The following is a 25281-nucleotide window of genomic DNA, read 5'->3' as shown; positions in this document are numbered from 1 at the left end:
AGATATTTCCAAAAGATTGTTTTGGCTGTATGCACTTTGAAACTGTTTTTGAGTTTATTTGCTCTCAAGGCTGTTGTAACATGAAGATTCTAATGTGAACCCAAATTCTTACTGAAGGCAAAAAAGGTCCTGATTTTAGAACTTTTTCTTTAGGATGAATGAAACTGGGAAATGAGGCCGGCTGTGTAGCAAAACAAGAAGACATTGTACCACAGGAAAATTAGCAACAGAGCCATGCCATCTGCATAGCTGCAGTCAACAAGAACAAGCCCAGCATGAAATCACAACTTAATTTTGTTGTTCATTACAGATAATGGAAGACACGTACAAGATTCTGGGGTTATTCAACTCAACGCTCAGCAGGAACAATTCAATCATTCTTCATTTGAGTTTTGTTCTAAAATACAGACCTTGCCCACTTGTTAAATCTTGTTTCTTAAGATTTTCCAAAAAAAAATTAGCAGAAGAAAACCACATAAAACTGAAATGTCGACCGGATAATCCCCCTTTTAACCCATTCGGTATTGGCAGTTATATTATTCTCGATTGTTACTGCTATGCACACTACAGCTAAAGCCCTTTCACTTTGACTGCTGGTAACATTCTTCCCCATACAACACTACAGGATAGCCAGCACAAAGCAGTGAGGGGCAGCTCTCGCTGATGACAACAGGTATTAGCCCTATTCCTCGTCAGCAGCTAGCGCATACTAATGCAGCAATAATCATTGAAATTCACCCTGCCCAACAGAACAAAGCCAACTATGACCTGCCACAGCAGATCAACAGTTATATTTGGCCAACAACATGACTGCCCTCAAATTAGCAATGGCATGCCTATAGTGGTCAGTAAGTACTTTTATGTGACACACGGTAACCCTCACTTTGTTACACATTTCCTTTTTACGAACTTTTCATTCAAAATCCAAGCAAACATTGAATACTAGAATTTGTCCCCTAAAATAAGGAACATTTACTTAAGACTGGATGTTGCATGTTCATGTTTATCACTTATTCCTGATTAAATTCAAGAAGGCTGTGTAGATAAGTAATTTTATTTCATTTTTTTATTCACAACATCTGAATATGTGATTTAAATGATGTTTTTTTTAAATACACCATGAAAGCAGGAAAGGTGTCTTGTGCGTTCAAACTGTCAGACCGCCACATGGCCCACTGCAGGATGAACCTTCAGAACAGCTCTAGTGAAGAGTTCCAGTTCAGAGACTCTGGTCTAAGGAGAGGAACCTCTTTCAAAGTCTTCAAAACTTAATTCTTTCATATTTTACTGAGCAGATCCTCAAAAGAAACATTTAAAATCCAGTTAAGCTTTTCTGTGAGTGCCCATGAGCACCCTCTGGTGCTTTGAAGTTCTGTTGTTCTGAAGGTGACTCAGTCTTTATTAGTCCCATCCTTAGGGCCCAGTTTTATCCTCTGCTTCATCTCCTGCGCATGCTCCCAGCTCTGCTGCCTCTTCACCTGGTACTGCAGGACAGACAGTAGTTACATTCATCCCATTGATGGGCGGAGCACTTTATTCAACAGCAAAGAGAGCCATTCAGACCACTATTATATTTAAGATTTTTAAATTTTTTTATTTACCAATAGAACAACTAAGACTGCAATTCTCATTTGCAGTGATGACCTGGTGACCACGGTTGTTTGGTAATGCAAGGGATAGAGGTAGGGGGATGACAAAATGGCCAGTTTCAGAGTGCCAGTTTTTGTGGGACTCCAGGACTCCAGGGTTAATATTGCTACACTTTCAAGAAGTGCAACAGGAGGGCTGCAGGTGACTCATCCTGTTAACGCACTAATCTAGTGCATGGATGGTCTGGGAGAAAGCCCAGGCCGTGCAATGCCAACTGCCGTTAATAGCCCCGAAGGGCGAGGCATAATTAGCGGTAACAGCTTGGCCTGTGGGCTGTGGTGTGAAAAGAAGCATCTGGTGACATAACATGCTTCAGAAGAGCATGAATGCATGTGTAGCCTATACATTTAGGGATTCTAATTTGGGGAGAAAAGCCTCTTTTTTTCAAAGTGCAGTTAATATGCACTTCCTATACTCTTCATTATTTCCATATTCTGAGCATGAGGAAAAGAATACATGACTGAAGATGACCTGAATGAGACCGCTGGCTAAAGGTGAGGATTCCCTGCATCCATTTTCTTGGCTGCTGCATTTGTCCACACTCGTATGTATTGAATGAGGTACACATTTTAATAATTACCTCTGTGTTAAGCTGGAATGAAAGAATTCCATGTTTCAGAACTGAACAGCAGAAATTATGAGATTTGAGTGGATTCAATATTGTTTTTCTTTTGTTCAAGGAGGGAGACATTATGCACTCCAAATGTCAAACTCCATGCATGCTGATTATTAATTTAATTTAGTGGACTGGTGGGCTGTCAATCACACAAATAGTTTTTTCCTTTATGGTGTGGCCACTTACCCATCTCAATCTCAAAATTGGAAACGGTGAGTGCTGAAACATCAAGATCCATGCATCTACAGAACTCTCAATCTTAATTAAATGATCTTCTGGGGACCCACATACTGTAAGCTAGACATTACATGGATATTTCATCAGAGTTGGAAAAAACAACATTCCAGAAAGCTGCTCCACTCCCCTCACCTCTTTCTTCAGGCACTGCCGCATGGCTCGGTCAAAATCGTTACAAGTCCCAAAGAACCTGAGGACGTTGTGCTGTGAATATGAATGGAAGATAATGAATGATAAGTGATGTTACAGAACTCCTTTAAACATAAATATGCTCTTCACACACCACACACAGCAGTAGCATCTTCCAAGTGTAAAGCTTCTAGTAAATTTGCTACCACAGACACAGTGCCCTCAGGAATTATTGGCACCCTCAAATAATATGAGCAAAAAATGCTGGTTAACGTTCACTTTACTGTTTATGTTTTCTATGCTCAGCAATATGAGAAAATGTATATAGTATTATCGTGATACCATTTCTCAGAAGAAAAAATATAATTAATACAAAATATTTTTTTCTGGAATAAAAGATCAATTATTGGCTCCCCTGCATTTAGTACTTTGTGTAACCTCCCTTTGCCAAGATAATGGCACTGAGCCTTCTCTTATAATGCTTGATAAGATATAATGGGATCTGAGACAATTCCTCCATATAAAACTATCTTGTGGACTCTCCTCTTCAGCTCACCCCACAGTTTTCAATGGGGATTAGGTGAGGAGACAGGGATGGTCATTGCAAAAGCTTGATTCTGTGGTCAGCGAACCATTTTTGTGTGGATTTGGAGGTATGCTTTGGATCACTGCCCTGCAGGAAGATCCTATCACAACCCAGTTTTAGCCTCCTGGCAGAGGCAGCCAGATTCTAATCGAAAATCTCCTGGTATCAGCTGAGAGTCCATGATTACAGGTATTCTAACAAGGTTCCCAGAGCCTTTGGAGGTAAAACAGCCCCACATTATCACAGATCCACCACCAGACTTCACAGTAGGATCTCTTCTGCATGACCCTGCCTCTTTTCACACCAAATCTACCTTTGGTGTCTGCTGCCAAAAAGCTCTATTTTTGTCTCATCAGACCATAGAACCCTGTTCCAATCAAAGTTCCAGTGACGTTTAGCAAACTTCAGGCATGGAGGTGGTATCTAATTGTAGTTTTGGAGACCCCAGGATGCAGCCAACTTCTGCAATTCTCCAACTGTAATCCTTGAAGAAACGTTTAATAGTTTATATTTTTCTGCAAACATTTAGCTCCTAATTATCCGATGGTACCGTCATTTGTTATGTTTTTTTTTAATCTAATCCACAACAAGAGATGATCCTGATGTGCAGATCCTCCAAAATAAAAATCACACCACAAAACCGAATACAGAAATGGGTTTAGCTTTTACACAATGTAGAAACTTGTAAATGACAAGTCAGGCTTTTCTTTACTTTTCTGGCTTACCAATCATACTGCCAATAGATCCAATGCATGACAAAAGCTACATTTGTGGGATTATTCCATGTAAAGTTGTACAAGAATTAGTGTCCCCAGTCTCAAATGACTCACAGTAAAGCAAGTTATTGAAAAAAAAATCTGAAACTGAATATACATCCATGTGTTAAACTGTTTATATCCTCATAATATAGCTGTTTGGTGGAGTATACTCTTTTAGCCATTGAGATTCCATGACATGTGACTCAAATAAATGTATTAATGATGTCAACAAGAAAAGAAAAACCTTGTGTGACCAAACACAATTAGATCCTTCACATTCCCATTTGGTACTTAAACCTGTACAGTAAGAGAGGACAATTCACCTGTACCTGTAAGCATGCTTTATGTGATTCCTGCAAAGAACAATCTGTGTTCCAAAGTCCCTACACTCATGACTGCATTTCTTCTGTGATCAACAATGTATACTAACCGATGGAAACATCCCTTACCTCCTTGTGACATTGTTTCAGTAGCGTGATCAGCTCATTGCATTCATCCGTGTGCAAATGCGGAGAAAGGTCTGGGTGCATCCTGGGTTAAGGTCCTATCTCTCCAATAGTACTGAAACAAACACACAACATGATCCTACCATCGGTAACGAGAAAGTTTTAAGATGTTGACAAAAACATTAGGAGAACGGATTCTTTCTGCCCCAGCTTTCCTCAAACATAATCAAACTGCACACTAAAGGATACTGCTACCTCCCCATCCCATTCCATCCTCAGAACTCATGTTGATTTTTCACCTGGGAAGCTCACTTACCTGCAATGACAATGCAACATAATGAACATGCCATCCTCTGAAGTGGGCAGAATATACAGAGGGGGGAGAATAACTAACTGCACACATTAAGCTGTGTTTTGTGCATCTTTAGCTGTGAAACCTTTAGACAGGAGTGTCAAAAAGGGCCATGTGTATGCTTTTATTTTATTTTGGGGGGGGGGGGGGGGGGGGGGGGATTCCTTTATTGCTTATAGGTTTTTATTCTGTCAGCCACTTTACTGCAGTATGTACTCTTACGAAAAGTATCCCCAAGTATAGTGCACCTGCCTGTGGCTCATTAACTAATTTTGACCAATGAAGCCAGAATCAGTCGAAACCAAATTGACCTCATACAGGAATGACAGCAGAGCAGATCATGGCAGAGCTGCTGGCCTACTCTGAGCAACACCATCATGGTGATAGATAATTCACGTGCGTATCAAATTTTACCGACGTGAACGAAACAACTTTTACAGACTGACAAGATAGTGACGTTTTTCTGAACTGCATTACAACTTTTACTATGTAACTTAGATGTCAGGCTTTCTGTCGTTCGTTCCCATCCCATTACCTATTTTTTATTTTCTATTTAACTAACTACAGCTGGCACGACGTACACACTTACCAGACAAATAATGGAATCATCTGAGTAGTCCTGATGAAAACGGCCAGTAAGCCAACTCAATTTTGCAACAAAAGATCTAATACTGGCCAACGGAAGACGATCTGGAACAGTTCTGTGCTCTGAAGGGCAGAATGCATAGCGTGGTTTACACAATGCAACCGGTTAAGTTCCTAGCTAGCCACCTTGTTTAGCTAGCACTAAACCACGATCCTTCCTTTGACTACGGCAATATAAAAGCTATATTTTAAAGACAAGAAATGCAATAGAGTAAACACTGGTTTGCCAACTAAAGATATCTCGCAGCATTGACAATAAAAGATACTTACATTTTCACAAAACTTAAACGAGTAGGTTTTTTTTACTTCTGGTGTCTGCAAGGACTGTGGGTGTCAAAATAAAAGTATTATATGCACTTAAATCCAGATGTTTTTCCACGTTCTGATATCTCCATATAGTCCTAGTAGTTAAACAAAAATATTAAAGTGTAACATTTGTCCTTAATTATTCCAAAGGGACATTAATATTTTTCACATAGAGGTCTACATTTATGTTTGTGTAGTGCAGTGGTAATCAACCCTGTTACTGAAAATCTACTATTCTGTAGGTATTAATGTCAACCCTAATTTGACACAGCTGAGTCTACTAATTAGCAGCTGAACAAAATTCTTGCTGTTGAATCAGTTGTGCTTTGTTCGGGTTAGAGTGAAAACTTACAGGAGGGTAAATCTCCAGGAACAGGGTTTGGTTACCACTGGTGTAGCGTGTTGCATTCGGTGTGTATTGAATTGAAAAATGATGATAGCATCCACACCTCCAAAAAAGAAAATCATAAAGCAAGAGAACTGAAAATTGATATTTTCTTAAAGATGCAGTTAGTAAGTTTGTTGTAGAACACTTGTTCATTTGTTAAATTTGCTTCTATTGCAAAACTCTAGTGCTGTTTATGATGGAACAGGTCATATATGTCCTCTCCAGTACTAATGTCATGCAGCGTGTATGCAACTGCTTGGAGGGAGGGGCTTTGGAGGCAGAGCTGGGGGGAGGTACAGTAGGTGGATAAGTACAAAAATAAGGAGAAGACAAAGGATAAGAAGAGGGCTAAGGATAAGGAGAAGGATATACCTTAGGAGAAGGAGAACCCCAAAAATGGCAAGATTAACAGTGATTCCAACTTGTGAACACCATCCGTATTCCTTCTTTTTAGTTGTATCCTTCTTCTTTGCAAGGTTCCATTTTGACTATTTGTGGATTTTGATCATGCCATTGTCTGCACTCCGGTGGAGTCATAGAGATCAGAACGCGGTGAACACAGCTGAAAAGACAATTGCCTCACAATCTGGAGATTGCTGTGTGACAGTCTTGCGACCTTCTTATCCCACCAACACTTGTGGCCTGCAGGAATGGGGATAAACAGATGACCAGGACATTGTCTGTTTTCACGTCATAAAAAACACCCATGAGCACCGTTGGGTCAGATGGGGCCCTAGTTGACCATTGCACACATTACGGACTGATGAATGCATGTGTTCACAAATTATCCTGGATCATGCCATGGCTCCTTTACATTGGTTAACTCCATCATTCCTACAGTCTTCCAGGGGGATCCTTCCTGAAGGGGTTGCTGTTAGATGACAGTGATTATCCATTAAAGACATGGTTGATGACACTGTATATCATGCTTACATGGGTGAATTGTCTTTCAATTGAAAGTTCACACATAGTGGACATTTGGAGTGCTGAAAATGTGCTTCAGATGTTTGGATAAGTCAAGTGGAACATTAAGTGAAACATTACAATACAGTCCTCAAAAAACAAAGATTAATTCAAATTTCATTTTCATTTCATTTTTATACAATTTTTAAATCAGATTTTTTTAAATTACGGTGACCAGATCTCCACACTTTCAGCAATTAAAACCATGCTGATTTCATATGTTACTCTATAACTGAACAAAATCACTTTTTCGCTCTAACTCAGAAAAATTTACATTTTCAAAAATCACATTACCACATTACACAATCATTGGACCATAAAGGTTTTCTAATATTTTGAGATTTTCTTTGCTTGCGTGCTTTAATCTTGAGCAGGAGCAAGTCTGTTTCATCAGAGGTAAATCTGTCTTTTCAAAGTCTTGCTAAATCAGCCATCATATTAGCAATACGTCAATAGGTGCAAACACAGGTGGCTTTTAAAGGGAATGGTAGAATCACACACTGATTAGTTTATTGCATGTTACACTCAAGGCACACATATTATTCATTAAGAGACTACATTCACCCCATTTTAACCTTACGCCTTTGTGCTCGAGTTATCCATTGTTTAACGAGCAACGGTGAATATGGACACACCCTAAATGGACTTGCAACATGCAATTTAGGCCATGCATGCTAGTTCATGTAAATAGTAAGTACCTCAATTGGAGTAAATTGAATTGTCGATGCAGCCCCAATTCATAGTTTCTAATGTATATATAATAAGCGATATGTATATTAATTAGGTTAAGCATGGACGGCTGCTGAGCTGAAAATTTAAGAGGCAGAAAACTTCCCCTTAACCCCTTATGTATCGCCCCCTTTTTTAACACAAGCCTGAAAATAACATAACCAAAAATAAAATGAGTATTACTCTTGAACCCTTAGGAGTTTGTTTTCCAAGAGTCAGAATTACTAAAAATATTAATGAAACAAAAACAGAAGCTCAAACACAATGGAAATGGAAATATTTTTTTCTGAACGAAAAGATTAATGGCAAGCTCAGATTTGGCAAGCTTGAATTAATTACTTATGGACTGTGCTTTGTATGTGTGAGTAACTTGGCATTTTTGTAAATTGAAAACGTGTTTTTTTTTTTTTTTTAGATGATTGTATACATCCCAAAAGAGTATCTGTACCAATTTTGGTGGTTCTTTCTGCAACTTAACACTTTTGCCAATTTTTAAGCTTAAAACTGTCTTGAGTCATGTGTCCAAATAGTGGGCTTGATATCCAGTCATGGGAAGACATTAACAATAAGTGACCTACAGACTATTACTCCTTGGTTTTGTTAAAAGTTTTTAATTATCATTACCTGCCTTTATAATCGCATGCCTCTTACATGTGACTATTTAAGAGGTCACCCTATCCAGAATAGGGTTTTTTTTAAAACAATTTTAGTTTAATTTTAGTGTAAAAAGTATTTGAAAACATTTTAATAGAATTTATCAATGAACAGGTGCCACTCTTGCTCTTTACATATTTTCTGGCTGCACCTGCTCACAGCCGGTTTGAGCACTGTTTTCTCTTCTCCTAAAACATTTTAATAGGCAATTCTGGGAACATTGTTTCATATTTGTCTATTGTCCGTAATATAAATGGTAAAATAAGCACAGTGTGCCAGTATTTAAGAGGAATATCCCCTTTGGGGGAATCTTTGTGTTTATTGGGAGTAATGTAATGGGTGACTATTTTGAATTTTCGCTTCAAAAAAGCAAAAAGGTTCATAGGTTTGTGCACCCTCTCTGAGATGGCTCTATATATCCCAAGGAATGTCTGTGTCTGTACCAAATTTGGAGCTTTTATCCACCGCATAACGTTTTGACCCATTTTTGAGCTTGCTCCTACTAAAGAGGGTGGTGTTTCCATCTGAGACTACATATCCCAGAAAGCAATGCAACGTATCAACGGAAGCTGATACCTCATGCTTGCCGATTGGCTCATTCAAGTATCGCTTTGTTGGCGGTTTGTTCGTACACTTCAACGATTCTTGCTACTTAGATAGCTAGTCTGTCAGCTAAAGTATGTTGCAAAGGTTTGTCTCTGAAAATGGATGATTCTGCAAAACAAGTTTTACGAAAGATTATCCGTAGAATACCGTCGAATAAACTGCAAAATATACTAAGCAAATGGGAGCATCTGTCAAAGAAGCAGTTCCGATCACTGGAGTTTACGCAGGCTAAATGGCTGCTTTGTGATAATCTCCTTTCCCTCTGTGAGGTAAAGTTAACAGTTACCGTAACCTTTGGTTAAATTAATTAGGAAAGTGGATTGACTTTCTAAAGCCGTCAATAAAACTAGATGCCTAACTTAAGTTGTATACTTGTATATGTATGGTCTTCGGTCACGTTAAGTTCGAATAATGCTTAGCTTTCGGATTCCTGTGACTTAACGATGAACTAGCTGAAGGATAGCAAGCGTGCTAACTTGTTCAAGTAGGCAATCGTAGTTCACTGTTCACTGGCGATACAATGGGAACGCCTGTGTCAACAATTTAGAGATTTCTAATTGAACTGAATTAGCTTGCTAACGTATTGCACGAGTGGTAATATAACTAGGTAGGTCAAGGAATGCCAACATCAGCCCTAACTATTGCTGTTGCAAAAACGTCTGATGTTGATGTTTCTTACTGTGAAGAACCCCTGACTTGTTTACATCCTGTACATGTGACTGCAAGCGAGTCCATCGCCGTTACCCGTGCCGCAGTTTTGACAGAAGTAATGCCGAAGCGCTGTCCAAAGCTTTCTTCCTACCTTGAATAGTGCCTGCCGCGCAAGTGTAGAAATGTTACCACGGCGGTGCAATTAGGCTATATGGAGAAAATCTGCATACCGTCTTTGGAGAAAAAATGCTATGACGTGCTGCATTTAGATCAAACCTACCATGCATAAAAAACTCCTTAATTTGTTTACAATGCCAACAGCGCAGAGCATTTAAAACGATATAGCGCTGATCCCCCTTACAAGATAAAAGAAGTATAGGCTGCACGTGAAGTTTAAATATAGACCCACTATGTCAACTTCGGGACTAAAACTGCCCTAGTGGCTTCAGTGAACTCTAGTGGCTTACTACTAGTTAATTATTTTAGTGTAATTTTCTGTAGCGTACTTGAGTATACTTGATGTATGAAAAGCTGCAAAGTTCAAGTATGCCTAAGTATACTTTTCCTTAAGTGTATAATATTTTACGGTCTTCTATTTTTAAAAGTATGCTTCATTTGTGGGCTTATAAAAATTTGTTTTATCCACCATGTCAAAGTTCCCTTCAGCCTAAAACTGGTTATTCAAGTGGTAGGCCTTTCATATGAAATCATGAAAGGCATCACAGCACCACTCCATCATAAAATTCAGGGAAGATTCCATAGTTCCATAGAAAATTAGTTACAATGTTGTCAAAGTCAGACTAGCGGGCCTATACTTAAATTTGTCCTGTAGCCTTCAGTTTTATTTATTTATTTATTTATTGTAAGGGGGCGCATTATCTGTTATGGTTGTAAACACACTGCGCTATGATGGCATTATTAACAGTTTGAGCAGGTCATTGAGTTTTTTTTTTTTTTTTTTTGAATGCATGGTAGGTTTGATCTAAATGCAGTGACAGCCTTTCTCTCTCTCTATCGCTCTCTTGTTCTCTCTCAAGACATTCTCTCTCTCTGAAGGTATTTCTCGATGTAAGTGTGCGACATAACAACACATTGCGGGTCAGCCACTCTTGACGATAAGAAGATATTTTAGGACCGCATTTCCAGCAGTGCTTGTGTCGAAAGTGCTGCGAGGGTAACAGCAATAGATTCAAGAATCTAAACGTAAACAAGTCAACGCGGTAAGAAGAAAATTACGACTGTGTTAGCCAAGTTAAGTTGCCTTTAGTTTTACATAAATATCATGGTCACCCTTCAAGGTAATGTTATGTTTACTAGCTTTTATAGGATGAAATAAAATGGGGGTGTCTCAATAACAATCTTGTTTTATTTTCACCAGGAAAATGACTTATCCATGAAACACGTGACAGAACTGGAAATGATTTGTAAGTAATCGGGCATAATGTGCAGCACTCTTTTTAAATACTGTATTTAGAGAACATCATAGCTGTGCATAATTTTTAAAACGAGAACATGTCATTTTAATCTGAACGATGCACTACTTTGTTGTGTAAGGTATAGGAAACAATATGAAAGCTAAGTCTTTCTGAATTCATTAGGTAACCGTCAGTAGTATATCTTAAGTAGTATGTCTAGCTAATGGGTAAAAGCCAATTACTGAAGTCTCGTTTGTTTTCATTCAGACCGTATCGAGAACCCTGCGCAAGGAAGTTGGAACGTATGCCAGCTCATTGACCCCAGTGGTAATGTCGATCGCTAAATGGCGAAGATGTGGATATGTATTTCTGCCTGTATATTATTGTTTTGATCTTTTTTTTGCTCATACTGTCACTCATTGTCTTCCACAGAAGAGGCCGTGACTGTAGACTCGCTAACTTTCAAGGACTCATTCAAAGCACACCTGAAGCATCTCATCAGTCACGTAATTATCAGCTATTAATCACCGACGTTCTGCATGTTTTTAGACCGGAAGTCTTTCAGGTTTTTGTGTTTTGACAATGATACATGCAACGAGGCTCTGTAAATTAACTGAAGCTGTATTTGCTGTCCAGGTTTCTGTAAAAATGAAGAAGCACGAGGATAATGCCATATGGATTCGCATTGCTTGGGGCGATAATTTCACCCAGCCTAACCACCTCAATCCAACATACGTTGTGCATCATCTTCAGACACCTTATGTATTTGTGTCTGGCTTGACTGCGAAGCACAAGCCTTTTTTACACCAGGTAATGTAATGTTTTTTTCCTCCCTATTGAACTGAAAACTACTGACAAGATGTTGGCTTTGTTCTGTCAGCTGAGTTTGGCACATCAAACAGTTTTGTAAAAAAAAAATGGACATGAACGTTTTTGCCCTTTTATTCTCTAGTTTGGAGCGATTAGCCGATCCCAGCTGTAAGCTCATCCTATCCGTGCAAGAGTTTCCATTAATTTGAGTCCTCCAAACTTCTTTTCGCTCATTGGTCAACTAGAATTATGTAATCAGGCGAGGAACGGTCTGCTGATCAAATCATTCAGCCAACACACTTTCACTCCCGCATCAAAGTTTAGCAGGAGAATGATTTTTGAGTTTGTATGTTAGATAAATATTATGGTATGGCATATGGTTCTTGTTAAGGTATATTCCTGCACTGTGTACAGAAGACTTGGGCTTGAAGGTGATAAACAGGGTGCATTTATATAAAGCCAAAATTGCCAAATTTCTCTTTAATTTGTCACAGGTGTGACAGATGTAAATCGGATTTATTATACCTCGTGTTCTGGTCATATTCCAAATTGACTTCGTACATTGTCCTTCAATGATGCAGTTTCATCCCTGTCAGGGCATATGTGAGAAGCTATTGCCTTTGGCTACTTCACTAGTAAGACTAGTGAGATTCTGTCTAAATACAACAGCCGGCTTTATGATTTTGGTGGCCTAAAACAAGGTCGCATACCATTAAAATGTTTTACAAAAACAAATTGCTTTAAACATGAATTCTGTGGCCCAGGTATGGTTGTGACTCCAAACGACTGCGTAGTGTTTTTTCCAGCAGCTGGCTCTGACATAGAAGGAGGTTGCCCTTCCAGAATTGGTCTATGGTTTGAAAACTTGATGCAGACTGTCAAATTAAGCGAAAATCAGATAAACCATCTGTAGTCACTAGACAAATTCAGTAAAATATGAAATCCATTTACTGAATTTAAGGAGCTCCGTGAGTTGTAGGTTGACTGAATGGAAGTCAAATGGAATATGTTGTGCTTCCCATGAAATACTTGCATTAGTGTAAAAAATTATTTCTAATCTTTCTTTTTCTTTGACTTTTCCCACTCCCTCTCTTATCTATCAGTAGTATTTTTATGTATTGTGAAATCCTTATGTGTGGAATAAAAAAATTTAAAAAAATTTAAATCATACCTTTGACACTACACCTTATACATTGCTGTAGGTGTCTTATTAGTGGTTCAGGTCCAAAGGGCTTGCACCTTTCAATTTTAAGTTTGCCATATTGGATTTTTTGCTCATTTGTATATTCATGCCAAACAGTTTTTTCCCTAATTCTTTTTTGTTTCTGCACCATTTTGAATGGTGCTTGCAGAATATGTTCAGGTTACCTACATACACTTGTAACTATAAACCAGCTCATTGGGATTAAAATGTATTGCCGCTGTGAACCAATGAATTTGAGATGGGGTGTAGCCTGAATCAAAATGACCATATCTCAGGCGATTTTCATCAGATCTTCACAAAGCATGGCAGATATTTAAGATCGTGCATTAAAGCAGATATAAATCTTTCTCAGTAATGGATTGACAGATTATCATGAAATTGAAAACCCATGGACTCGGTCATCCATGTACTAGTTCAAAACAAAAGTTTGATCATTATTGACAAGTGTGGGTGTGGCTTATTACGTAATTTAATCTCTCTCGGCGTTCATTTATTTATATCTTAGTAAGAGATGCAGTGATGAGATTTGAGGACAGAGGAATTGAGGCAACATGTATTAGGCAAAAGGAATGTCCTTGCTCCGTCAAGCGTCAGCGAAGCGACCTCAGTTACTAATGCCGTGTTGCTCAGCAGTATGACCTGCCAGTAGGCTTGAAACGGATTGTACCATATTGTCTCCGAGCTTGAACAGAAAATCAGATGTGCTGTTTTATTGTATGCTGTCTAGTAACAATAGTAATGAACTAAAACACTAATTACATAGGTAAAAAGACAGTAAATGCAGTCACACTTTTTGACTTGGATATTACATTGATTTCAGAGCCTCAATCAGTACTGTTGTACATCAGGCAGACTATAGCCTCTAGCATAATCTCTCTTCAGCTGTAAAAACACCCAGAATTACACTGTGTCCAACCTCATAATGATAACATTGTGTATGATAACATGGAAAATGACTGGGCTTGAAACCCTCAATTGTTGCTTGCGGCTGTATTTATTATTATTATCATTTGTGGGCTGTCCTGCTGAGTGTGGTGTAATGTAATCACTTCTGACCTCCAGGCCTTGATTCCATCTACTCATTATGGCGGCCTAAAGGATGTTCACCTCAGTGGGCGGTGCCTGACTGCTTTGAGAGATCTCTTAATGAGACAGTACAAGCAGGTAAGTTGATCCCATACTTTCTGCCTTTTAGGAGATGGGTGTATGACATGCATTAACCACAGGAAAAGATGCTGACAAATTGTATTTATTTAAATTCCCAGGCATTTCCTGTAAAACATCCAAGGCTCTTACAGGAGAAAAGTCCCGTACCATCACGTATGTAACAGTGATTTTGACAAATGGCACGATTTAAGTACGGAATATGTGTAGTAATTAAATTGAGAAGAGTGTGAACACTGGGGTTCAGTTTAATTTTGCCATTATTGCAGCCAAATTCCTAAAATTTGCTTGTTGATTATTTATGCTTTTATTAAAGCTGGTTGGTAATGGCTTGTTTTTTTTTTTTTTTTTTTTTTTTAAAGATCCCAATATAGAAACTGAGCACGCAAAACACACTGAAAAGCGATTGCAGATGGCTGCCGAGGCGTTCGGTGAGGGAATTCTGCCAAAATTGGAAACGGCCGTTTATAAGGTATACGGACTGGCACGGTTACGTTCTTTTATTCTTTACGCTTTATCCCTTTTACGGCTGGCGAGTGAGAGCCGATGAGACAGAATGATACTGACGACATAAAATGGGGGATGGTTTGTGTACGCATGACCCTGCCAGCCTCCAACTCCTTTATTTATTCATGTCAGCTGGAAACGAGGTTCAGAGAGAATGGGATGCCAGGCAGAAGAGAAGAGCCCTTCAGAGGCGTGGTCAAGTTTAGCAGCAGCAACCTCCTGGAGTCATTAAAAAATTGCGTCTCATCAGGTACAATTCATCATTCAGTCCGCAGTTTTCTTTTTCCTTTCCTTATACTGACTTGTATTAGTGCATTTTTGCTTGTGTCATTCTGGGAAATTTCTGTGGCTCCTGCCACATTGACATTCAGGGACTATTTATGTACCTTTATTAACATGATTGATAAATGAAATGTGCACTGACCGAAATTGTGCATCTTATAATTGCTGGTAATTTGTTGGAGATGACTCTTCTCATGCTGTGCATATTTTAGGACAATGATTCTTGCGTTTTATCATGGTATGGTCCAGTTAGCCCTTTCAACTAAGGCAGTGGTGTCAAACTCGTGCCATGGAGGGCCGTGTGTATGCAGGTTTTCATTCCAACCAATTAATGCTGCCTTAATTGAGTCCAATTACTCATTCAGCCATATGCGTTTAACTGCATTGAAGCACAGAATATAAGAAAATTTTTATTTAGACAATGCGGGTCACCATAGACGTCGGGTCACCATTGTGCACAAACCTGCATCCCTAATTCAGCAAATAATTTAACTAATTATATAATCAAGATCTGAGGCTGGAATGAAAACCTGCATACACACGGCCCTCCGTGGCACGAGTTTGACACCACTGAACTAAGGTATTCAAGGCTCTTTAAATTATCAGGCCAATTTTGTCTTCTGTTCCTGCCTCCTTACATGCTTTAACCACAAGGGGGCGCATGCACAAAGCATTCAGCATTTTTTTAAAGAACCAGAACGATATAAAATGAATGTTTTAATAGTTGTGTCATACATAGAATACTAAGGAAAACTCCAGTAAGGATACTGTGATATGAAACTTATTTTATTAAACTGAGATTTTAAATGAATTGTTAGTATCCTGAAAGCAATAAGGTTCTTATACTGCCACAAAGAGCGAATTTGGAATTGATCTTTTGAATTGAGACCATGGTGATAGCTTAAGTAATAATTACTTATATTTTAACAAATTAGTATTTCTTACATTTAGTGGGCTGCCAATGAGAAGTGAACTTTAAGTGACTATCCAGACATAACGGACACACCATGTCAGATGTCCAGCTCTCTTGCTTCAAAATTGTGTGCTTAACATAAAAAGTACATTTCATTATTCATTATTTTTATACTCATTTTAAGAATTAGTGAAGTTCTTAACGTGTACTTTAAATGCATAAAAAAGTGATTGTGCAGGTTCCTTGAAGTTGTGAATTAGGCAAATTCAGTATAGAATGTCACAAATTGCTCGAATACTGAGAAAATTTTAGCTAACATTCAAGTCCTCTCGGTTGACAAATGCTAACATAATCATCTTGTGTGTCAGGGATGGCATCTGCCCCAGTCACTCCACTGCTTTCATCCATCACCCAGAAAGGAAGGAATTATTTTGTAATCACGGACAAAGGACCTGGAGTCTCCCACACACAAGGTCGCAAGATCTGAAGTTCAGAGACTGCTCATTTGATATGTTTTTACCGTATGGAACCCGAATGCAATACCCTTTTTTGGTTTGGGATATTAATGTGACCATTGTAGAGCTTATTTTTTAAAGTTCTTGTATATATTACTCTAGTACTATAAAACTTTTCCTCTTTTTTTTTCTTTCTTTTTTTACACTGCTGTCAATGTGTAGTTGACCTCTAAACAGAGGATTAAGAAGGAATGCAAGATCATGAATTCAATTACATTTTTTGGTTTCTTTTAAGACCATTCAACTTTCCCTACCATGTGTTGGTTACGTGCTTTCAGGCTTAGTTTAAATTAAATCCTCTGGGTTTTTGTATTTTAAAGTAATAATTCCTGATTTTAGCATTTTTATTTTTTCCTCTAAATAAATTGTAATACAAAAGTATAATTGATTTGTTGTGCTGTTTTAATCCTGGAACTGTGCACAGTCTTTGCCTGTTGCAGCTTTAGGTAATGTGGCACATGTATTCTGATAGGTCAGAAGTACTCTTCTTTCAGTGACATAATATCTTCTTTCTTCCCAAGATGGTTGTTTGTTTTGTTTTTAGTATATATTTATTAATAATACAATAATGAAAAACTGGTTTAGAAAATATTCTAAAGTTCTAGAAAGGTAGAACTGGTGGAGAAATGATTGCATGGCCATGTGAAACGGATCCAATTGTCTGTTTTGCAAACAGACCAAAAATGAACCTGTTCCCATAACATTTTTATTAACAGTAAGGCTAATCAAGTTGTTAGGTCTTTCTTGCCTGACACTTGCAACAACTACAGAACAAACAATATAATTATGGGACTGATTTCAATAAATGATATTTGACTGTCTGATACGTAACTGTTTTACATTTTAGCACAAATGGAGAGTTTTCTAGACCTTTTTTAAACTATTTCATGAACGTGTCAAAGGAAGAAAGTGGAAATCGATTGCCTCAGAATTCGGGTTACGTTTGCAACGGATGCTCAGCCAGTAACCCTCAAGGCCATAGTGTAAATGTAGTGCCGTAAACACATCTTGCTATGCTGTCTAGTTGTATTATTGTGTCTGTGTGGCAATGGGTAGTGAATGAACTGATGTCATCAAAACCAAAATCCTACCTTTGCAATTCAATTATTTATTATTGCTCGATGTGAAGATATCCTTATCTAGTGTGCTTAATCAATGGACTTAATCCTTGCAATTTGCAAGACCAAACCACGTCATACCCTTGCCATGGGGTACAAAAGATGTGCACAACTCCGAAACTGCGGAGGAGTCCGTTAATTGGTCGCAGTAGTTACAGCACAAAGCCTCGGGATGCAGGTAAGATAGTAAAAAATGACTGTTCGTCTGTTTGCTATCGGCAAGCAGTACGGAGCTGCTAGTGTGTATTATGCTAAAATTTGAAGTTGGACACGAGATTACACCGTTGTAGTACAACATAGCGAATTTCTGACAAGACGCCTCACGTCGAGTGATACTTTTTCCCGGAAGTGGGCGAGTTCTCTAGTGTGCGCCCCGCGATGTTTATGTTATAGGGTTGACTGTTCTGACTGACAACGGAACATGGCTGCCGCCTCAGAGAGCAGAGCACATCCATACTTCGACAATGCCGGCACCGACAGCGTAAAAGATAACAAAGATAAGAATTCACAGCCCAAGGAAATTATAAAGCCCTCCATCATGGAGCTAACCAAAGAGGTGCGGACGAATATCCTCTGCACCGTGGAAGGATGTGGCAAGATTCTCCCGAACACTCCAGCTCTGAACATGCATCTTGTCAAATCACACAGGGTCAAGGTAGATGTTTGAATTTTCATTTATTTGGGTACTAAAAGTGTTGTCCTGTGTTGTATAATTAGCTCGCTATGAAGTGACGTCGCTGGCTGAATGTTGCTTTGCAACTGAAGCTTGGTGTAGTATAGCAAGATGATTGTACGAGCAAATCAATGAACCGTAGTTTAATTGTGTGTAGCTGGCAGGCTATCCAGTTATCTTGCCTATAGAAGTCAATATCGACACCATCCATGTTCTATCCATTCTTCCTGGTTTGCCTCAGATTGGTTCCCTCTTAGTTACAGATTTTCCTTATAAGCATTACTTTTCTCTCATGACTTTTGTACGCATACTAGAGTATAGCCGTATCGCTGCTGATGTCACTGGTGGGCTGTCCAATTGGGTAGCGCTACCAGATATTGCATAACAGCATAGCATAATAAAGAAATGATCCATTATCACCATTAGCCATTATCATTTTTTTTTACATAATACATATTTTGCATATTGAGGAATAATTGCAGATGTATGTAGGCTATTACCTGTAAGACATGGATTTTTTCACGGATTTGTCTCCACAATGCGATTATGCGAATAATTGTCGGTTCTACAGCTCATAAAAATTAATGATTAAAACATTGAATGTAGAACCTGTGGTAAGATCTATTCTGAGAATAGCATCCCATTTTAGTATAATTGATAAAACATTCAGTAATGCCATATCAGGGGATTTGTTCGAAGAAAAGTTGTTCTCCTTCATGTTCAGAATAACAGATTAGAAAGAAAGATTTTCTGACTAAAAGCTTAGATGATAGGCTGCTTTAAAGGGGTAAATTGACTTTCAAAGATTTTAGAAACTTCATGGAGTGGATGAAGAAAGCACAGTGGTCTGCTGTCTGTGGAAGCAATACAGAATGTCAGCCTAAAAACTGTGGTGTCGACCAATGGCTGTGGATATGTCCGCTTTAATATCTGACAGCTGAAGTAATACTATCCATGCCAGTAGAGAAGAAAGGTTTGTCCTGCCTCATATAACAGTCATGCAATATTAATCAATGCAGCGTTGGATACAATTTCCATATAGTATGAAGTGCAGTTGTTGTCTCCAGCTATGGAACTGTCAGTACACAGTGCTTCTGTTGAGCAAAATCCCATTTCAAGGTTTTACACCCACACAAATCTGACTATTGAGCTTGCCTTGTTCAGTGTTCTAGCCAATCAGAGCTCCTGGATGGCACATAGAGATATTATTTTTTTATTATAATTTTTTCCCTGACAGAGGTGTAAGTGACTGTAAAATAGAATGGTTTTGTCAATGTTATGTTGGCAACAAGGCCTGAATATGAACTGCTCTTCATTACCTGGTGCAGTGTCATTTTTCCCATTGATATCAATCGTGCACACAGACTATTTCTTTTTTCAGATATACACACAGACCCCCACCATTTTTTTTACTCTGTGGGAAATGATCATAAACCAGTCATGGGTGTTGTTCAGTCTTGTGGTGTCCCTTTAATAGAAATGATCTAAATGCGTCCTCTTAGCCAATCCTGTTTGAATCTGTGCTAAGCTTGCTGGCCGTCCCTGGAATATTTATTTACCTAATGCACAATACTGTGAAATTATCTAAGTATCATGCTTACTGTTCAGGGATTTAGTCAATATAGTTGACCTCTGATAAGCAGGAGTTTTCCAGATTAGGTGGATTGAGGTTAACCACATGCTCCTTGCTATTTGTATTATTGCTACAATGTTACTTTTATGCACCTATTTTGGCAAATGGGATAATTGCCTGACGCTGCCATAAAAACAGCAATTAGCGGCAATGTAAATTGGTGTTTGTCTGCATCGCTATGTGTTTGTGCTGCCCCCTCCACAAAATTACCATCACTTGTTATGTAACGGCTTATTAGCTATTTTTAATGAAGTGTAGGAATGAGGTATGATGGAAGAAAGGGGCCATTTTACTAATGATCGTTTTCCTCTACGCTCGGCTGAATATAAACCAATATGATATTACTGAGGAGCTCTGCCAAAATAATACATTGTGCTTGTGCTACATGTCCCAAGAGTAGGGTTAATGTAATATTGATGAACTTGTTGAAAGTTGAGTGCAGTCAGGATGATTAAAGAACTGAGGCCAACTGGCAACCCTTGTTTCTGGTTTATTTAGTGGTCAAAAATGGAATTTGGAAAAAGTTGTTTTTAAAAGTTTGGGTTGTATTAGTTTTGCAGAGGATTTCGGTGCATCTCTTTTTATTTCGGTTATCAAAGGGAGGACTCATGTTCTCATTTATTTGTTTCAGGATGGTCTTGTTAACCCCACAGTGAGGAAGAGCACGAAGGGGTCACAGAAGCTCTACTGTTGTCCGGTAGAAGGCTGTCCAAGAGGACCCAACAGACCTTTCTCTCAGTTTTCTCTGGTTAAACAGGTATCATGGCCTGTAACAACCTAGAACATAGATATGGAACATTTGAAAAATATTAAGGGGGTGGGGAAATGTATACTTCCCTCCGGATTTATGTGCTTTTTATTCTTTTGATTTTGAAATGTAAATATATAGTTTTAGATTTGTTAAGGTGGCAGATACAAAAGCATTCTTATTTTGCAGAAAATCCATGCCACATAACTTTTTTGAATTGTGACCAATGATTTTAAATATAGTTAAGTGGTCCAGGTTCAGATTGTTTTTTCTTGAGCAAATGTGATATTTTTTCTAATTTTTCCCCCTCTGTAGCACTTCATGAAGATGCACGCGGAAAAGAAGCACAAATGCACCACATGCAGCAACTGTTACAGCACTGAGTGGGACCTGAGGAGGCATGCTGAGGATTGTGGGAAGACCTTTCACTGCACCTGCGGCTGCCCTTATGCCAGCAGAGCTGCATTGCTGTCTCACATTTATAGGACAGGCCATGAGCTTCCTACAGAGCACAGGTACTCACCAGTTTCTATTGCATTGTGTGCCCTGTTTATATCTTACTGCTCAAAAGCAAGATGCTGTAAGGCCACAGATTCTTTATGGTAACCAGATGATCAGCTTCTGTATTCCTTCTGTCATCTCTACTTCTTTATTCTAGGCTGGGGTCTTAAAAAAGGTTCCAGACAGACTGCGACATATCCATTTAATGGTGGCAAATTGGAAGTAATGTAGTCATACTAACAAGGAAGCTGCATAGTACCTGGTCTGTTCCTTGCTCATAGTCTTAATCCTGTTTTATTAACCTTGATTCTAGGAGTTTTCATTTAGTAGTGTTATATTTATTTATATCTTATATTTATTATTATATCTTATATCTTTAGATGTTCTTTAAGGACTATGACCAAGAGAACATCCATTGCCACAATCAATGCCTTTGGTAATGTTCCTTTGTAAATCTTCAGAAAACTGGATTAAAATTGTGGTTATATTCCACAGAATTGACAATTTATTGACTTCTTAATATTTATTTCAAGTTTTTAACACAATTATAACCATTAAATTGTAATAAACACTGTTAGATTATTGTGACTTGTTCAGCAGACAAGGATAGGGTGGGTGTGTATCCTGAGCTCATTAACATTCATATCTGTAAGTCATGTGTAAACCATTTCCAATTGGTAGATTGGAGTCAGTTAGAGAAGACTGCCCCATGCAGTAACATTACACTGCCAGACAAACAAAAGAAAGCAACATAAACTAGGCTTCACCATTGTATTGTTAAACCTGAAGGCCATTCAATGTGTAATAATGTTATAACCCTGAGCTACTGTACACTAACATTATTTAATTGTTGATAGCTAATAGTAGGCCTACTGGCTGATTAACCATGTTCTGCGACAAGTTCCTGGCAAAAATGGGCACTGAACTGTAAGGGTAATTGTAATATTGCAGTGCCCATGGGCTCCAGAAATAAAACCAATTTCTTGTAGGCCTCTTCATTCTTGGGAAAAGAAAAAAGCTTATTGCTTTCTCTGCATCCAGAGATGGGGCAATGCTTAGGCATTTTCAACTTAGCTTGCCTTACTCACACAAAAGTGGCAAGAGCATCATTTAAATATTACATCATGTAGAAAGGATTTCACTGTACTTAAGGTTTTTGTTACGTAACTAACAAACACCCAGTTAGCCCGTCCCACTGTAAACCTGGTGTTTAGCCAAGGGAGAAAGCAAGCCAATTTAGGCACAGGCTTTTGTATGTTATTTTTGTAATAATAATTTAAAAATATCTCTTGGCCATTTGTGAATTCAAAAAAGTATTAAAACAACACATCAGCAAATAATTCACAGATTTCAGTTTCCTGGAACTTTAAGATGTGTGAAATTGAAACATTTCAGTTTAAACGGTAGATAAACCATTCAAGGTTAAGCTGACCATCTGGTTAGTCTGTAGAAACTGCAGTGTGCTTCATGCCTTACATTTGATGTACGGTTTGCTCCTTGCTTCTAACATCAGTTGACAAGCACTTATTCTCCTCATTACAGGTATCCCCCAGTCAAAAAAAGGAAGATGGAGGGATTGCTAAATGGTGCCACAAAAGCCAGGCCCAGTGAGCATGTGTATCAAGTAGTTAACAGGGGAAAAAAGCTTCTTTCTCACATGTTGATTTCAGCTGATGCAGCCTCTCACTCAGAGTTTGGGAGCCAAAACTCCAGTTCCACAAAAAACATCCCAAAGCTTCTGCTGCCTAAACCAAAGATGGCCCTGGTGAATGTTCCTGTGATGCAGTTTGCCCGCGTACCAGTTCTCCTCTCCTCAGCAGATAGTAATGCCATGAGATCGGTCCTCCTGACTGTGGACAGACAAGGCTCTGTGATGAGTGCCATCCACCTTCTTCCTCAGTCCATGGAAGCAGTGATACCAGCCCTGGGTACAAGGACTTTGAGTTCCAGAGACACCATGCCTGTTTCCAGCCTTGGACTAGATGGTGTGAGCGTTGGAGTCCAAGTAAACTTGGAGAGTGCCAGCTATGACCATAACCTGGCGAGTGACATGGGACACAGGGGAAAGAGCACATCTACTGATATCCAGACAGATATAACTTATCTCTCAAAGGTCCACCAACCAGCACCACTGTGCTTTCTTGGCGAGGCCTTGGTTTCATCTTGCTCCCAGACAGACATTAGTGTTGCCGCTCAGGTCCAACTTCCTGTCAGCGTGGAGACGCAGACTTTGCCACCATTGTCCAAAATCACCTCCTCCTCCTGTGCACAAACAGACACTTTAGGCCAGACATACTCCTCCTCATACCATGTCACCAGGGAAACGCAGACAAATTACAGCCTGGCCATCTCTGAAGATGGAAGGCAGATAGACCAAACTGTGATGTGCACAGAAATATTCAATAGTGAGGCCCTCAGTGTTTCGACCCAACCTGTCTCAGAGGAAGGAATTTTCAGAACTGACAACACTGTAGAGGAACCTCTGAATGGCAGTGACTCCTGTCCGTATGACGCCAAGTCTAGTGGGATGATGAGCTTCAGTGCCCAGACTGACCTGCTCCACCAGAACCCTATGGCAGACAACCAGACACAGACTATGACATTGTTCAGTGACATTGAGAAAATGCTGTCTGATAGTATGGACAGCAGTGCACTGGAGAACCACAGCGCACTGTCAGATACCACAGCTAGCTGCGAAGTGGAACTAGCATCCGACCAAGAACAAACGCCTGGTATCGACTTTGACTTTGAAGAGTTTTTAAACACTGTGCATATTCAAACCCAGACAGAGGAGAGTGAGCTTCTCACCTTGAACACTGAAACTCATTTGGAGTCACTTGACATCGAAACTCAGACAGACTTCCTCTTCTTCAACCACCTGCCAGACAGTGATGAAAATGGAAGAGCCCATTCCAACGATCTTGGCCTTGAGATGTTCGACACGCAGACACAAACTGATCTCAACTTCCTCTTGGATACAACCAGCCACATACCCCTGGGGAACTTCCTAAAGCAGTCAAGCTTCTCTGTGAGCACTGAGTCCACAGACATCGAGACCCAAACTGACATCAATGCCATGTTCCAACCTGCTGCTGATGGCAGCCAGGTAAAGCTGAGCAGCACAGAGACGCAAACAATGACCAGCTCTTTTGAGAGCCTGGGCAGCCTGTTTCTGACCAGCAATGAGACCCAGACGGTAATGGACGACTTTCTGACTGCCGACCTTGCCTGGAACATGGAGTCTCATTTCAGCTCTGTGGAAACCCAAACCAGTGATGAGTTCTTGTCTCTCTCCACGCTCTGAGGAACTCAACCCCTGAGTATTCCTGGTGTCAGTCACTGTAAGGGCAGTTCGTAAGCCAGTTGAGGTGGGGTGGGGATCTTTCATCCCAGTGAGGCTTTACACTGTGACCTCATGGGTAACATGGTCAAAATAGAAGAGGTTCCTAGGAATTTTGTTCTGGTAGATCACATTTCAAGATTTTTTTGTGACATCCAAAGCACTTTATAATTTCATGCGCTGCTTTTTACACGTTACTAATTTGCACAAAAACAAATTGAGTATTTTACTGTACAGTATCTATTTATTCCAATTTGAACACTAATATGTGTGGTTGGTGAAAATGCTTACCTCCTGTGAGAATAAATGTGTATTTTCAGATTGAGACTAAATAGAGATTAATATTTGGAATCACAGGGTGCTTTATGCTCAGCATTTTTTAAATGCTTATATTGTGTAGTCTATTGCTACAGAACAGCACCAGTTAGACTGTTTGTTGCAGGTGAAGCTACAGACTTTTATCCTTGATTTACTGATAGCAGGGTGACTGTTTCCACTGATGGAAACATTGGCACTGTAAAGAATGCTTTGTCAAAACTTGATTTCAGCTACACCAGTGACTCTTACAGTAAGTACACTGCATTTCCATAAGTTTGTGGACACCCCTTCTAATTGGTGGTTTCAGGTATTTCAACACCACCCATTGCTAACAGGTGAATAAAATCAAGCATACGGCCATGCAATCTCCAGTGACAAACATTGGCAATAGAATTGGTCATACTGTGACTTTCAACGTGGCATT

The 25281-nt window shown here is 39.2% G+C and overlaps 3 protein-coding genes across 4 annotated transcripts; 2 read left to right on the top strand and 1 right to left on the bottom strand.

The window, feature by feature from the left end:
• Positions 1 to 1024: 1024 nt before the first annotated feature.
• Positions 1025 to 5913, bottom strand: cmc2 (C-x(9)-C motif containing 2). 2 transcript variants are annotated; one of them, XM_035416906.1, is made up of 5 exons: positions 5690 to 5913; positions 5364 to 5482; positions 4426 to 4537; positions 2636 to 2707; positions 1025 to 1484 (listed from the first exon to the last, which is right to left on the bottom strand). In XM_035416906.1, exons 3-5 carry the CDS (start codon positions 4504 to 4506, stop codon positions 1392 to 1394), a joined length of 246 nt encoding a protein of 81 aa, XP_035272797.1. In that variant the 5' UTR covers positions 4507 to 4537; positions 5364 to 5482; positions 5690 to 5913; the 3' UTR covers positions 1025 to 1391. The 2 variants fall into 2 exon arrangements, with proteins under 2 accessions (XP_035272797.1, XP_035272796.1); XM_035416905.1 differs by lacking the exon at positions 5690 to 5913 and adding an exon at positions 4672 to 4738 and having other exon boundaries at positions 4426 to 4496; positions 5364 to 5675.
• Positions 5914 to 9042: 3129 nt separating this feature from the next.
• On the top strand, positions 9043 to 17346 carry cenpn (centromere protein N). The gene is made up of 10 exons (XM_035416962.1): positions 9043 to 9334; positions 11095 to 11140; positions 11399 to 11458; positions 11564 to 11637; positions 11768 to 11941; positions 14208 to 14309; positions 14411 to 14465; positions 14672 to 14781; positions 14949 to 15066; positions 16380 to 17346. Exons 1-10 carry the CDS (start codon positions 9164 to 9166, stop codon positions 16496 to 16498), a joined length of 1029 nt encoding a protein of 342 aa, XP_035272853.1. The 5' UTR covers positions 9043 to 9163; the 3' UTR covers positions 16499 to 17346.
• A 427-nt stretch (positions 17347 to 17773) lies between these two features.
• LOC118226965 (ATM interactor-like) lies at positions 17774 to 24665 on the top strand. The gene is made up of 4 exons (XM_035416979.1): positions 17774 to 18299; positions 20582 to 20707; positions 21014 to 21213; positions 22742 to 24665. Exons 1-4 carry the CDS (start codon positions 18066 to 18068, stop codon positions 24501 to 24503), a joined length of 2322 nt encoding a protein of 773 aa, XP_035272870.1. The 5' UTR covers positions 17774 to 18065; the 3' UTR covers positions 24504 to 24665.
• The last annotated feature ends 616 nt before the right edge of the window (positions 24666 to 25281 follow it).

Source organism: Anguilla anguilla, chromosome 5 (assembly GCF_013347855.1).
Source record: "Anguilla anguilla isolate fAngAng1 chromosome 5, fAngAng1.pri, whole genome shotgun sequence".
Taxonomy (NCBI): Eukaryota; Metazoa; Chordata; class Actinopteri; order Anguilliformes; family Anguillidae; genus Anguilla; species Anguilla anguilla.
Note: the sequence above shows the minus strand (reverse complement) of the source record. Positions and strands in the feature narration are given on the sequence as shown.

Bases quoted from the DNA above. Each gene is read 5' to 3' on its own strand.
- LOC118226965 (XM_035416979.1), top strand. From the start codon at position 18,066: ATGGCTGCCGCCTCAGAGAGCAGAGCACATCCATACTTCGACAATGCC. The intron at 18,300-20,581 runs GTAGATGTTTGA...TATTTGTTTCAG, and splicing joins TCAAATCACACAGGGTCAAG to GATGGTCTTGTTAACCCCAC. The intron at 21,214-22,741 runs GTACTCACCAGT...TCCTCATTACAG, and splicing joins GAGCTTCCTACAGAGCACAG to GTATCCCCCAGTCAAAAAAA.
- cmc2 (XM_035416905.1), bottom strand. From the start codon at position 4,708: ATGAGTTCTGAGGATGGAATGGGATGGGGAGGTAGCA. The intron at 2,708-4,425 runs GTAAGGGATGTT...TCATATTCACAG, and splicing joins TGAAACAATGTCACAAGGAG to CACAACGTCCTCAGGTTCTT. The intron at 1,485-2,635 runs GTGAGGGGAGTG...TCTGTCCTGCAG, and splicing joins GGCAGTGCCTGAAGAAAGAG to TACCAGGTGAAGAGGCAGCA.
- cenpn (XM_035416962.1), top strand. From the start codon at position 9,164: ATGGATGATTCTGCAAAACAAGTTTTACGAAAGATTATCCGTAGAATA. The intron at 11,638-11,767 runs GTAATTATCAGC...TTTGCTGTCCAG, and splicing joins TGAAGCATCTCATCAGTCAC to GTTTCTGTAAAAATGAAGAA. The intron at 15,067-16,379 runs GTACAATTCATC...CTTGTGTGTCAG, and splicing joins AAAAAATTGCGTCTCATCAG to GGATGGCATCTGCCCCAGTC.